Source organism: Triturus cristatus, chromosome 6, assembly GCF_964204655.1.
Source record: "Triturus cristatus chromosome 6, aTriCri1.1, whole genome shotgun sequence".
In the NCBI taxonomy this organism is placed as follows: Eukaryota; Metazoa; Chordata; class Amphibia; order Caudata; family Salamandridae; genus Triturus; species Triturus cristatus.
This window is the reverse complement of record NC_140589.1, coordinates 736,823,355-736,838,864: the sequence shown is the minus strand read 5'-3', so window position 1 is coordinate 736,838,864 and position 15,510 is coordinate 736,823,355. Positions and strand designations below refer to the sequence as shown.

The window sequence follows — 15,510 nt, the reverse complement described above, 5'->3', positions numbered from 1 at the left end:
CCATCAGCTTCAGGCAAAGGTCTCCAACATTACCTAACGTGTCCGGGGCAGAAAGGCTCTAACCTCAGGACTGTGGGATGCTAACCAGCACCTCAAGATAAATCCTTTAGAATCTAATATACCTGTATGTGGCAAGTGGACCTATTATCATCCTTCAACCATCTTGCTTCAAGCACTTGGACTCTCATCATGCCATGCAGCCGAAGGAAGGAACTCTGGGCTGATTCTGGACTCTAGTCTGTTTCTTATACCACAAGTAAATAGAGTCTCCAAAATTAGCTTGTGCATCGTGAGATGTCTTTGGCGAATATTCCCGTACCTATGCTTCCTTCAAAAAGATCAAGCAAACTATCACCTTAGTGTTTTCCGACCTTGATTATGCCAATGGACTATGTCCTGGTGCACCCCATATAATGATTCAGACATTTCAGAGGAGCCAGAATGCAGCTTCCAGACATCCAGTCCTACTAAAGCAGGCTAGCTAATCACACCAAACATCATATTCCTACACTCGCAGCCATTGCTTGTTTCCTTACCTTCCAAGCCACATGTATCGCTTGTCTAGTTATCCATAGGGTTGGACCATTCTTCCTTTAATAGAAACAATCAGGCCTGTCATTGGACAGGACTGTTGTATTCTAGGATGACCCTCTTTTGACCATCCACCCTTCAAAAAGGCTCTAACTTGTGGAATTTTGGTCTACGTCCAGATGGCCTTCTCTGGAACTCGATCCCTACAAGAGTAAGAAGAAACCATATTTTCCCTGGGTTCTGGAGAACACTAAAAAACGGACTCCTCACATAATGCACGGGTCTAAACCAGGTGTGCACAACTGCATCTGTGCTCGCACCCTCTGCAGTATCCCAGACGTTTACACAGCAATATATACCGCAGTGTTTGCAACATGTCTTTGAACATCAGTCATGCACCTCGCCCAGCACCTTCCCAAATAGGACACTTTATGGAATATTGTTCCAACTATACATCCTCAAAAGGCACCCTGGAAGCCAATGCAAAACGTAGCAGTTAGTGGCCTTATCAGAGGTCAGAGCTATGAATCGCTGTACAAATTATGGAATACAATAGCATTCAGTTGAGCAGGTGTCTTCCTGCTTCTGCAACTACCACAACTGCAGATTTTGTCATCAATTGTGGATCATGGTGTCACTTTAATATTTTATTAATTCATCTTGCATATTGATCTAATTTTTTTCAGAATGTCTTTGAAAATTAAGGCGTGAAGCCACCTGTCTAGGTATCTTAACTGCTAACGAATATGTTATTGCTTTAGCCAATTCCTCAGCTGAAAAGGAATTTGACGATTTTGTGTGTTCCCCTTAACTAGGGAAAAACAACTCTATCCAACTATCTCTTCTGAAGGGCTTATCGTAGTGTGCTCTCGGGGGAAACAGCTCTGTGTAGCAGTCTGCAAAAACTGCTGCCCTTTTTGTTGTAAATATGGTTTAGGGCAAAAAATATTCTTATTTTATTAGAAATGGATCTCATGTAAAATGTGCTTTTGTGTTGCTTGTGAATGTCGATATGTTCATTAGAGCATGGATCGACAGTGTCCTTTGCTGCCTTACCATCTTCTGTCTTGGTCAAATACCATAATTTATTAATAGAATACCTTTTATAGACTCTAGAGTATCGTTTGTGAACATACAAATAGAACAACTAGATGATATTGGTAGGGTTAAAATCACTTGAATTGTGTAACGCCACTGTTTAGATTGTTTTTGACAGTAAATGGAGGGTTTCACTGAGCATTGAAATGAGATTTTAATCTTTAATTGGATTCAAATCCAAGAACATAAATTGAACATAGTGTTAAACATGAATATTACAAATATTCCTTTAACATAAGCAATCAGTGGTTTGCTAAGCTTTGCACCTTTTTAACACCATTCTCTCCCTCACGACCAACACCCTCTATTTTTATTGTAGTTTTTTGAGGTACCTAGTAATGCTTCCATAGTCTTCCAGATCATTTTACTACTCGTCTCTGTTTTTCAGTCGCCTCTGCTTATTTCCTTTTATTTCTTAAGTTTTCTTTCTCTCTCTGCTTTCTTGAAATTGCTGCTTCTTGCCTGTTTTTCTTTGTTAGGTCTCGCCTGAGCCAGTGCTTTAGCGCTGCTCTGGCGAAAGTTTTATTAAGTGGGTTTTGGAAGTGCATTCCAGTGCATGTGCGCCGGGCATGCGCACCATTTGTCAGCCTGCGTGATCACTTTCGCGGCCGCTTTGATGTTCTCAGTGAGCCGCGCGGCCACTGAGAACATCAAAGCGGCCGCGAAAGTGCACACCATTTGCCAGCCTGCGTGCCTCTCTCCGCCTTAGTGCGCGCGACGTGCCCTACCCCCTCCCTTATCCCACTTCCTGCTAGAACATTTTTTTTTTTGCTTTCACTGCTTTGAGTACAGAATAACCACATTTGAAATCTAAAAATAACGCTACCGAGTTAACAGGTTGCTGGTGCAGCATTTCAGTACCTGTAGACGCTGGGCTGATTGGGTGTCTGCTATCCATGCCTGAAGGCGGCATGAGGCCAGCTCCAGCTAGCCATCATTCCCTTGCTGGAGTCAAGACTCGGTCGTTCAGCCCCCCAGGCCCATTCCCGTTATGAGACGGGGCAAGACGCTCACCTCATTCACGCAGGAGCGTTCGGCAGCTTCCACCCGGTGACATCCAAGCACAGCTCTGAAAAGACCTTATATATACACAGTTTGCACGGATTGTTTTCCATACGTTTTGGTGAGCCTTCAAAATACCACCACATTGTAACAGTTTATCGTTGGCTGGCAGTTTTCAGTCGTGACCCACTTAACAGCAGCCTGACATGCGAAGGAGAGCTCGGTTTCAGCAGAATCATGGCGACTAAGAACGCTCTGATGTTTGAGGTCAACTGAAGCATTTATTTTGCAAAAAGGCGCTTTTGTTCTCCTTTGCTGGCTTTCCACAAGGCACGTTGAGGCATCTTCTGTGAGTGTGTGTGTCAGCGGTGTAGGAGGGGGTTGTGTGTGTGTTTGACAGTTAAGTGAATTCCGCATGAAGTCAATAGCATTGTATGCAGCCTGCTTGCTATTTGTGAGTGTTTATGCAGGTGCCCCTGAGGGTCAATGGGCTGTTATTCACGGAGTGTGCCCAGTGCTTTATCTGTAAAATAATATGGGCCGGTGCCCAAAGCACTGCTCAGACACCTGCAGCCGGCGCTATAAAATGTCAGGGTGCATAGCCATGAATCCACACCAGGCGTCTTTAATTCGCTGCCAGCCAGACACTCCCTGATGTTCCTTCACTCCTAGAGGGTTCTGCTTTCTCTCTTGCCGGATTTTCTGTCTTTCTCTTCCGCCCTCTTTCCATTTTCTGTGTTTAGTTCCCCTCTCTTGCTTTCAGGGAGTTTCTGATGAGGAAAAATTAGTGCCCCCACCGGCAACCACCGGCTCAAGTTAAGCACTCATGTGTGCATGAATACCTAAAAAACTCCTATCTGTGGTTCGTTGCGGCCAAGAGTGCCCTCGATATAAAATAGCAGCAGTCCGCGGGCAGGTCAATCATTTTGTTGTTGTACAATATAGAGTTACTCTAGTTATTTTTTTTATTGTGAAAGAAAGCCTTGTACAAAACTGGCGATTTCAGTGGTCTGCAGCATAAGCACAGTCCAATAGATGAAAGTTTGTCATTTAAACCTGTATGAGTTGTCAAACCCAACGATGACAAACATTTAATTAAAACAAACATTCACATAAGTCCAGTCAAGATATAGAGTTTCACTTGTACCCCGGTACATTTTCCACATAGTCTATTATTTAAGGGTGTTTCTGGACATCCCTTTTTGAATACTATCATTTCAATCACGCAGTGGTCCAGCGCTCTAACCCAGGTTTCCTGCAGTTGTAAGGCTTTGGCGAAGTGGACAATTGCCCAGAGCCCCACCTTACAAGAGGCATCTGGGAAAGTAAACTTTCTTTTTATCTAGCTCACCACTGTCTATTTCTATTTCTCAGCCTCTCCCCCTCTCCAATGAGTCTTACTCGCTTTGCCCAGGGGATCTTAAGGTATTTGGTTGGCTATGGAAAGACATATTTCAGCTGTTTGTGTGTGAACCCCTTTTCCGAAAGTTTTTTTTTGCCATCATACAGGCTTCAATTCACAGAAAATGGGTGGTAACATTACGAACACGGGGGCCTCAAAATATGCCTTAGTTTTGGCCACAAAACTCCTTAAGAACAAGCATTGGCATAGCCAATAGGTCTCGCTTTTGGGACCTTATAAGTATTTAGTTATGCCACACACTGTTCGTGGTGCAACAACATCAACTGTTGCATGGTTAAACACTTATAAGGTCCCAAAGGCGAGACCTATTGGCTATGCCAATGCTTGTTGTTTCTTTTCCTGTTCCTAGTGGGCCACGCTGAGCTTTTTTTCCTGACCTTGACATTCAAAAGATTACATTTCAAGATGAATGTCTTTTTACAGGCCAATGACAAATAACTGCTAACAATGGTATAGTAATATTTGCTATATTAAATGGGACAAAGAGATGTCTAGGTAGGTGCAATGTTTTTCTCTAGACTCTCTTCTTTTGGGGAAACTCAGACTCCAGGATGCGTGCATGATTTGTCAATGTTCCTTTGTTCCTTCTTTGTTTCTTAATAAACACTTTTTTTCACCTTTGTGTAAGGCTGGTAGAGAAAGTATTCAAGTCAAATAAGTACATGAGAACAATCGCAACCAATCATAAGGTACAAAGCAGTGGATTGCAAGAGTTATTACATGGTTATAAATAAAGAATATTGTTGTGCCCATGATGTGGATAGTTTTGTGTGCATGATGTAGAAGTGATCTAGTCCCCGGTATTATACTTCCTATTCTGAGACAACCTCGGAGCGATATATCGCTTCCTCAAAATGAGAGCAGAAATTAATCTCCCTCATTCATTCGTCCACTGTTGATGCTCTCTGTTTGCCAGTTCCCGTCAATCTCTCTCGTCGCTACACTGATTCTTCTTCTGTGCTTCTTTGAGGGACAGGAGATAGAGTTGCAGGAGGCAGGTGGAGAATGAGAGGAATGAAATGCTTGACAGAACAACCCTGTTGAGGTGGGAAGGTTTCAGATATGAAATTGGACATGCCTTATTCTTCGTGACAAAACCTTTGGCCAAGAGAGAGCGGGGGGAGGGAGGGGGGTGTATATTCCCTCGATTGCCACTTCGCAACAAACGCATGAAGAGTGGGGGGCCGCCGCCCCCCACCTTGTGCTATCATCAGTTTTGTCATTGACCATATCATGAGTGATATAATATGTGAGGTCATAAGCAGTGCATTATGGGGGCGTAAGTTATAGTTCACTCAGGTAACTGTAACTGCTGAATTTCAATGGTTTTGTACGAGTGAAATCTGAGCCTAACTACAACGTCCTCCACTATTAGTAGTAAAAGTAGTATATCGCCCCATTGCATACAGGTTCTGACTAGTGATAAGTTATCTGAACCTTTAACCCACATACTATTGGCCAATTAAAGTCCTACCTTGTTTTTATTGCCTGTGAAATACAAAATGAAGGGAAAGACGTGAAACTTAAATTATTTTCATGTATGTGCTGGGAAGTGGCCAAAGACTACAAGACTTCCAGAAGCTTGAGTCTCACTGCACGGAAGTCTCCCCTCCTCCCACCAACAACCATGCAACTTATCTGCATGCATTCAAACTCCTCTTCCCTAGAACACCTCAGTACCACACTGGGAGGTTTGTTCCCAAAATTACCACCATAAGCACCTGACAGTCCAGACAAGATGCACAATGCAAGGCATAATCTGCATGCACCTCAGATTCGACCAAGTAGAGAAGATCCATCATCAGTGGGAAATGGAAGTACATGGGACCCACATCCCATTAACTCTTTCCTGGTACTTCTGGTGAAGGGTTAATTCCTACTTTCTTCTGGAAGTAGCCAAATTGGAGCACTCTTTCTGCAGCCTAAGGATATATGATGGATCGAACAACTTCCTAATGTACAGAAAAACTTAGTGAAGTAGACCTTTACTTATAAAACCTGCCCAACTCTGCCTATACGTTCGTGTACATTGAAAACTGGTGATTCTAGTCTGCCAATAGTTTCATTTTAGGCTGCATGTTTTTTACGTATTTCTTAGTTTGGAATAAACTTTAAAACCAGATCAATGTACAGACTCTTCCAGAGATGAACAATGTGTCCTAATCCGTACATCTTGTAGCACATTCTTCCTTTCGACATTGTAATTGCAGATAACAGCGTCCAGGTTTCTAGAAATTGAAAATGTACTATGTTTTCTACTAAGTTGTGAATGTTGCATAAAGGATTGCAACCTTGCAGTACAATGCCCATGGTATTTTGTGCTTTGTCTTCGTAGGTTCCATCTACAAAAGGCGAGGAACCAAAAATAACGCAAGAAGATATTTCGCAGATCTTAACCAATGCACATAAGGTTCAAGCTAGTCACGAAACCTTTGAATCCAGGCTGTCTGCACTTCAAAGGTACAGTGATTTGACTCAATCCATATATGTTGATATATGTACCATATCTGCAGTTAAAATGTGTTGGGAGAGTAAGCCATTAATCGGTTTCCTTAAGTGATTATATGGTTATATGGACTTAGTCGGCATTTAAAGGAAAATCTCAAACGCTCATTCTTTGCGATGAAGGCTAGAATTATAAACACCTGCTGCTGCACACTATGTGACTCAGAATAAAAAGTGGCTGTGTCATCCAGCCTCTTGTCAGTCTACATACACTAATACTTAACAAGCATTGGCAAAGCCAATAAGGCTGGCCTATAATATCCAACTACGGAGCTATAGGATTTCCCATTGCTTGTTTGCTTTGTCATTCTTTATCGAATCAGTGCTAATATATGCCAACACTACCCTGTGGGCATGTAGGGGTGACCATTTTGGAATGCATTTGGCATATTTTAAAATTCTTTACCCTTTAAAAATAGCCTCCTTTTTAGAAGACACATATCAACTATGCTGGAACAGAAAAGAATAACTAAATAAACCAAAAACATTCTAAGATGTCCAACTGAGATGGATTCTATTATTCATGCCAATACGGGATGCGATACACTGCAAGTGGCAGCAAAAACTCTGTTGCATTGTTTGGGAGCTGCCGGGCCCTCACAAGTATGAAAGAAAGAAAAGAATGTTTTATAAAATAGACCACTCAATGAAACGCCAACCTCAACACTGAAGAGAGGAGGGTGTCTTTTTACGTGGGGGTGCACATTGTGCACCAGCAAAACGCTCTCATTCTTACAGAGGGGACCCAATGGCTGAAGTGGAGCTGACTTGGAGGCAGAAGTTAAGTGTGAACGTCAAGTTAACAGACCATTGGATTTAGCCTGCTGAGTATGCGTGCTTAATCTATATAATTACAAATCCTGGTGAGGCAGCCAAACCTGTCTCAAAGGCCAGACGTAAAAAGCTGCTTCTGCTGGGGGCATGTACGTCCTTTAGGGCTCACCAAAGATCACAGCTGCGATCCCTTGCTACCCCTGACACTGCCCTGGCGACCCCTAGCCTCCGGTTGTAACCGCAGCACCATTTTTCCTCCTGTTAGAAAATAAAAAAAACAGCTTTGGTATTCTTCTGCCTATAAAACAACAGCTGTTGTTAAATAGAGGAATCTTCAAATGAGGACAGGAGATGAAGATATATTATCTTGAAGTTTATTCATAGGTTCGTAGGTGAAACAGCTCAGCCACCCAATGACCGCCTCTGGCTCTGGTTAGATCTGTCACCAAGAATCCACACTCGAGCCAGGGCAACACTACCATTCTAGAATACATAGATGTCAGCCCCGAGTAAATAAGTAATGAAGTAACATTACAACAGCTGTTCCAGACGGTTCAGGTCAGTACACTGTTGGAACATTAAATTGTTTGATTTTGTGCCATCAAGTAAGGTGTTGCTTAGTAACACTGCCTTTAAGCGCTCCTATGCCCCAAGCTCCAACAAGCACATCTTTGCCTGTCTTGGAGACTCTCTATTCCGGTAGGTTTCACCGGATTGGACTGCATGTAGGGTGACCATCTTTCTTGGAGAATAATTCTGGCCATTTGGATAAATGTTTTTTGCTAAAAATGCTTTATGTATTTTTATAACTCGGTAATTCTACTTCTGTATGCTATATAAACAAATAGTATAAGTTTAGAAAACTATAAAATAATTTGAAGTGAATTCCCCTTGTACTGGCTGTTGTACGATTTCAAACTGGGTAAAACTACCAGCTGATTTTTCCAACTTTTCACCGGCCTTGGCACTATAATCCAGCCCTCCAACGTTGCAGCCCAAACGGCATCAAAGACGAAAGGAATCACAAGAACTCATGCCACTAGTCTGTTCTTACTTATTTTCATAATTTTACACCCAATTCCTAAGTGTCACTTCCTGTGGCTAAATCGGGGCCAAATTTTACGTGATGCTAATTTATGTGATGTCATCAGGGCTAAAGTTCACGTGAAGTTTCATTCTGTGTTGTCCTGTACATGTGATGTCACTCTCGCTACACCAGGCATTTTAGTGAATCGACGTCTATGGCTGTGGGCGTATGTAATGGGCTTAAAGTGCCAGTCTTGCCTCTTTGTTTGGAACATAACAATGCTCATGCATTTTTTACGAATATCCTTTAGATGTCGTCCACACACACAATTGCCAATTTTGTTTTTCTCTGCTTTAAACTACAATGCTTTTACTAGTGTTCTCTGTAGGCCTTCCGCTCACCCACAGTCTTCTGTTCTTTACCTTTCCACTTACCCGTACCTTATAATTTCAACCCATTATATCTAATGCCATTCTACAACTTTCCTATTTAAAAACAAACAAAAACTTTTTATTTTTCAGGTTTATTTAGGTATATCTTTCTTTCACCAACTAAATTTGCAACTCCTTTTGCTCTGTTATTTATTGTTCTGGAGCACACCTTCTGTTCAGTTTTCTTGATGTGCTTTGATGGACGATTAAGAGCTTAGTAATGATGGTGGTAAGTTGGAAAATTGGCTGCTATTAGGTTCGAGGCAGTGGTAGAAATAAAGAGAATGACCCAGGAAATCGGATAGCCCGTGGCGCATAGAGAGAATATTGTGGCCTATTTTGGGGCCTGGAAGGATGAAGGGGGCTGAAGGGGCTTGGGGAGTAGCTTTGCTTGATATAATGCAGAGCCAGGGCTGCTGGTGTGTGCTGCCCTGTACCTGACATAATGATTCACAAATGTAGTCACGAGATCCTTCTACTTTTCCTATGTATAAAGTGCCATGAATGTTACCTTTTTGTATTATGTGTTCGCTGGCAGTGGATTATAGACCGCGGCAATCTGTAAATGTGTATTTGCTTGTTGAAAACTAATGACAAATGTACTAAAAAAATGAAATGTACTATCCAGATAACTGTCCCCGCAGCTGTACATCACGTCCCTTTAAAGAATCCAAAGTTCAAAACTATCTCCGTCATGGTGGGATTACACAGCTGTTAACTGACCCGAAATGTAAGCCCCCAAGACAGTTTCTTCTCAGTCACTAGCACTTCTTTCTAACAACACTTTACGCCTGCCCAGACTGTATAAATGACACTAATACTATGCCTGAAATACAAATGTTCCATCATGTTTCAGCAGATTTTAGCTACCACTTTTGATTCGTCAACAGATTATTTATGGTTCTGTCTTCTGCGGTTTATGCATCAGTAATTCCCCGATGTAAAATACTCGAGGCAGGCCCATGTTACACAAATTTCCACAATAAAATAAAAATAGTAAATAAAAAATAAAGGTTTCTAATTGCGGGTAATTCTGGCACAAGCCTGCTAAGTTTTTTTTAAAAAAATCTGTTTTTATTAAATATACATTTTTCAATTCTTCAAGCATACATGAGCTGTGCATTTGTTCAATTCGTAGTTGCTTGTTACATATAATTGATGGCAAACATTTCGACATCATACATATTTGTGACAGGCTCATCATCAATTTGTCACTGAGTTTACAATCCCAGTTTGCATCACTCAGTGCCATTTACAATTGATAATCTATTGCATAGGGTTATTGGTTGGCGCAACCCTGCTAAGGTTGTTAAGGTGCGCGCTGTACTTGCGCGCTTTGATTGCATAGTGCTCAGTACATCTTTAACTGTGGAGGCGGGTTATAACAGAACGGTGACAAATTAACACATAATAGGGTATAAATCTGAACTGTGAAACTAGCTCCTGTACGCCCCATCGTATCTTTCCTGAGATTGGCGCATCTGATAAGCGTTTGGCAGCAATTTTTGGCCTGCTATGTGACATTCATGCGGGTTCGTTTTTTCCCTATCTTCCTAGCATGTTTTTCTCTGTATCACTTACTTTTAAGTGGTGAGTGTTTAAGGCACAGCATCTACTGTAGTCGGGGTTTGGCACACATTTGCTTTTTACATTTTATACCAGCTGAGCAAGTAAGTCCCTGCCTAACTTCCCTCTTATTTGTTGAATAGGTGTAGGTGGAACTATGGGCAAATATCTTATAGGAGGTTGACAGAGACGTGTGATTCTGTCCTGAGCTGTGTGTGATTTGTGGGAGTTCACACAATAGAGTCAGTCAGACTTCTCTATTCTCCTTTGTACCGTCAATAAACACGGAGAGCAGCACAGAGTCTCAAATCTCCAGCAGAAGATTTGAATTTGGGAGGGAGAAACACTGAACAATAATATTTTATCTTTAAGAAGAGTCCGAAAGTATGGTTGAGTGGAAAAGAGAATGGGTGAGGTTGGAAAGGGAGTTAGAAAGACATGACGGATTGTCTGCTAATTTTGATTGCTACCCATAATTACCAGGTGTACGAGGTGTACCCTTAAAGATACCCACAGAAAGGAGGAATGGCCGGGGAATCAGGCTAGGCAATTGCACAGTTCTCCTGGTGATTACGAATTTTTCCCTGCAGTTTCATCAGGGGGTCTTGCCTATTTTTAACAGTCATAGCATCTGGATGAGAAACGTTTGATCTGTGGCGTTACTATGGAGCTCATAATTCTGATTGGTCGGTAAATTGTGTTACCAGCCCATTCGGGATAACCATGTGACTCAGGATTTGCATCCAATAAAGTCTCCGGTGCAAATTTATTTCTGTCAAAAGCCAGGTGCCCTTTGTGAGTACAACTTATATTTTGTGTAGCTTTATTATGTTCAGCAAATTTCTGGTCCAAAGGCCAAAAAATCTTTTCAAGTGCAATCTACCTGTCCAAAAACTTGCTGCGAAGGTAACGGAGGAAAGCACACACTAACAAACAGAGGGTCAGAAACACAGAGGCACACACAGACTCGTGGACACACGCACAACAATTTCTTCTTGAGTAGAAACTATGCCAGATCAAGGGATTCACATACAAATGTAGAGTATCGAGGACTACAGGCCTCCTACTACGTTGAACTTATTTGATCAATGCACACATTAAGCACACCAGTACATATAGATGTAGTTGCTGTCTGTATCATCGTTGAGCAGATCATTTTCCACTACAAGGAATACAAACTTTTATTTGCTTCACGTAAATTTTTTTATATCTTATATCTGACTCCTCTTCAGAGCCACACCACAAGTTATGCAGCTTCAGCTACGCAGTGTATTTGTTCCACAACATATCTCTGAAAATGAATTTCTCAAAATCTGAAACCCATGAGTGATAACTTTGAGCGTTATAAAACGATTAAATATGGAAAATTTGCAAACAAGAACATTATTAGAATTCCTTTCTTTTCTTAAAGACCATATTCGGAGAATGGGTATTTTTGAAGGTGGGGATTTGGGTTCGTCCTCTTGAAGGATAGTTACTTTCATGCTCTGACAAAGCCAAGTCACATAAAATTCTAGATGTTTGCATTACAGAAAGTTGCAATAATTTCAGAGTTCTCCTTTAATTGCTTTATACTTTTTATCAAGTTAAATGTCAATAGTTGCGGCAAAAGGAATAAGCCAGAGAGACTGCGCAAGTCCATATACGGTTGGACAAAATTCCTGATATGGATCTTGTCCTAACAGCAGTGAGCAACGAGAAGTCTTGGACCCTACCTTTTCAGAGGAGTGCAGTCACTGGTGCTATCTGAAATGTTATCCTAATGAGTTTTCCCTCTTTCCCTGTGTATGTTTCTAATTATATACCATGTGTTTCATAGGTGGCATGGGCTACTGCATGCAAGTAGTGCCACGGGCCAAGTTGATAATCCGTTTTGTACGGTAGTATCTAATTAAGATGCCTTTCAGATCATTCTGAATATCTTTTGCCAGCTGCCTTAATTCAGTGGCAGAGCAATCTCACTATTTTTAGGAAGTAAATCTCTGTAAGCCGTAAACTAGGTTGTGTTAGTAATCCTCCCCTGTTTGGGGAGGTCCATTACAGAGCCATTAATTAGTAGCCATTTCTATCCAGTAGTGGCCAAACTTGATTTCGGTATTGTAGAGCTTGGAGGTGTTTTTCCAAGTTTACATGTTTTGCTGTAACAAATTCAGCAAAAATGTGCCGAATTTCTGATACAGTACCATTGCACTTCCTTCAGCAAGATGTAAGGATCCATATAATTGTCCGATTTAAGACCGCTGTCCTTTGCTTTGAGTGGGGTTATAATGGGCTCAAACCCTTAGCAGTCCATCTGGCATTTATGCATAATATTGAGTTATGCTTGCAGAGTTTTATTACTGGGGGCTCTCAGAAGATGAAAGTTACTAAGGTGAATTTTCTGACGCTCAGAGGTCCCAGAGATGACTGTTCCTACCAATGGAGATTGTGCTCTCACGTCTCCAGGTTTCTGATGCCCTGCAATCTCCGGTGTAGAGTCTGCACCTGGATTACCAGAAATGCTGTCTATGCATTGCTTCCTCTTCATTTCATGGACCACATGGTTTAAAATATCCAACAAGAAGACAATTGACGAGAGTCCGTAGACCGCCCTGGTCAGTCAATGTTAAGATTTTCATATTCTCCAAAACCAGTCCATCAGCTGCATCCTACATAATCGATCATGGCTGGCCCCAAAAAGGTTAGATTGAAAAGAAATAGATGTTTGTATCCCTACCCTTAGACGATCAGTTGGGCCAAAAGGATATCCCACCAGGCAATATTTAGAATCCACAGAGATATGGAGACCATACCACTTGCACACCACGTTATATCAAGACAGACGTGCACACTTTATTCTGCTTCCGACTTATGCCTCTATGAACAGCACTGATATCAGAGTGGATTCAGAGAGTGTAGTTCTGTATTCATTTATCATTGGGGGCAAAGAAGTTTGTAGCTTCTATTTCTAGGCCTCTAAGACTGGTGCTGCATGCAGGTTACTCCACTTTCCCTCTTTTCTGCAGCAGTTTTGAAGTCTGCTTGTTCTTTGACCTTTGTATTTTTATCACAGTTAAGGGAAATGCCAGCTGAAAGGGTCACTGATGTCCAACAGTAGAGTCTGATATTATATTGCTATCACGTGCTACATGTGCCCTTTTATGTGACGTGACAGGTGGGATAAGCAAATTATATATTTTTACTAGCAAATAACTGGTTACTTTTCAGCATTGTCTTTTTGAAAGGACATATTATCTGCCCTGCATTTTTCCTGCATGCACGGGGAAAATGTAAACCACATTTTGTGTAATGTTTTGGTTGAATAGCTTGAAGCGCAAGTTAATGGCTGTACTATTCTTTCTAACTCACAGGGAAAATGAATCACTGTGGAGGGAAGTGGGGGAGTTGAGAGCGAAACATTCACAGCAGCAACAGGTTATACGAAAGGTAAGCAGCAATTTTCTACTATCTACATGTTGTTAAAAACGTGCTTTATGTTAAAATTGTTCTGCAATCTGTAGCGAGGTAAAGCTGTCGGAAGTAGATTACAAGGGTTCTGGTGATGTATCAGTCTGGCAAAGAGACATTTTTAAAATGTATTTTTATGAGTTTTCTGATGATGCAACCGGCTAACGTGCAGTTACAGCTACACTATACGCATCCCCTGTGGCACAGCAAGAAATGGCATTGACATTTCAAAACTTTAAGTCTTATACCAAAAGTATTTCAGCATTATTTGTAATATAAAGTCCAAAGACCTTATGTACTGCCAATGGCAAACATAACAAAGCTTGACGCATTATGCATTTGTACTCTTCCCAGTCAAGCCTTCCATCCTCAGCCTGTTTTGGTACCTGATCTAGATCCCTGCCCGCGTGTCTAGTCCTACCTAGCACATATGCCATTATATTGGCAGTCCCACAGTTATAGAGCTACATCATGCATCACTGCTCTAGGTTCACCTCCATATTACACATAAGTGTATGGTAAAGCACCCAGGTAGCTTTAGTCTGACCTTGGAAGGGCATGAAAGTATATAAATTGCCCTGATCACACAAATATTCTGCAACACAGGGTGGGAGGAACCTACTAGATGAGTCCGCCACTTAATCCGCGTCGGAGGGGCTGGGCTGGCCCAGTAGATGGCAGTACGCTGTTGGGCTAGTGCCAGTCCCAGCTGGGCAAACCTTTTCTGTATTTTTCTGCCTTTCTTAGGGAGAGGTAGTAGACCCAATAGGCAATGTTGTATTGTCAACTCTGCCGTCACTGCTGTCATTCTACTCATCTCCCGTATTATCTCTGTCCAAAACAGCTGTATCATCCTGCAGCCCCATGTGACATGGCCAATTGTGGGATACACCACAGCGCATACACTCTGTGCATGCCGGATAAACACTATGTAGGCGTTGCAGTGTCAAATATGCTCTATGCAGGTAGTAAAATCGCGACAATTTAAACCTGGCATTGTTTGCCATCTCCTGCCCGAGCTCGCCTCCACTCCTGAGCAGCGAGTGGGGACTCCAGATCCCCATTCAGAGAGCCACGTCTAGACAATAAATGTGTTTGTTTGTCATTCTTGAGGACAGCATATAGCTGGGAGAAGATACCTGTGGCGGAGTAGGTATCCAATAGTGTCTATAGAACGTACGATTCACTAAGCTTTTCTGGAAAGGACGTCTAGATCTCTCTGGACGTACATGACACGCTTGTGTACTGCAGAAATTGCCCATGTCCTATTCCAAAATGAGACCCAACCTCTTCCAGGGACATTTTAGAAACAAATCTGCTCTTTGACAGACTCCCTCCAACCATCTCAATACATCCATAGAGCCCCGTATACACATGAATGGGTGCAGCCACCAGATTGGTAGGAGCTTAGCGTGGGGCACTCGTCGTATAACCTGTGTGACTGCCCTCTCCCATGCCTGGCAACCTGAGAGTTGATGAAGTTGGTGCTTCCAGGAGCCTATGACCATGCATAAGTAACTTAGCAAGCTCGTCCATTACAGCCGAGCCGACCAATAGTTTTGTTTTCTCAGTTGGGACCGTCTTTGCACCACAGGGCAGCATATTGCAGCAGGCCTGCCAAATGGTGTTATTGAAGGTCTGGAAGGTCCAGACCGCCCTCAGCAAGGTTCAGTTTGAAGACCGCAACGCGAACCCTGTATCTCCTT

The 15,510-nt window shown here is 42.1% G+C and overlaps 1 protein-coding gene across 1 annotated transcript in view; it reads left to right on the top strand.

Annotated features, from left to right (window-relative positions):
* The window catches only part of HSF2 (heat shock transcription factor 2), a 199,492-nt gene that overhangs the window by 109,586 nt on the left and 74,396 nt on the right, over window positions 1-15,510 (top strand). The window contains exons 4-5 of the mRNA XM_085611268.1: window positions 6,390-6,514; window positions 13,708-13,783. Of these exons, the coding sequence (XP_085467394.1) occupies window positions 6,390-6,514; window positions 13,708-13,783 (201 nt within the window). The remainder of the gene's footprint in view (window positions 1-6,389; window positions 6,515-13,707; window positions 13,784-15,510) is intronic.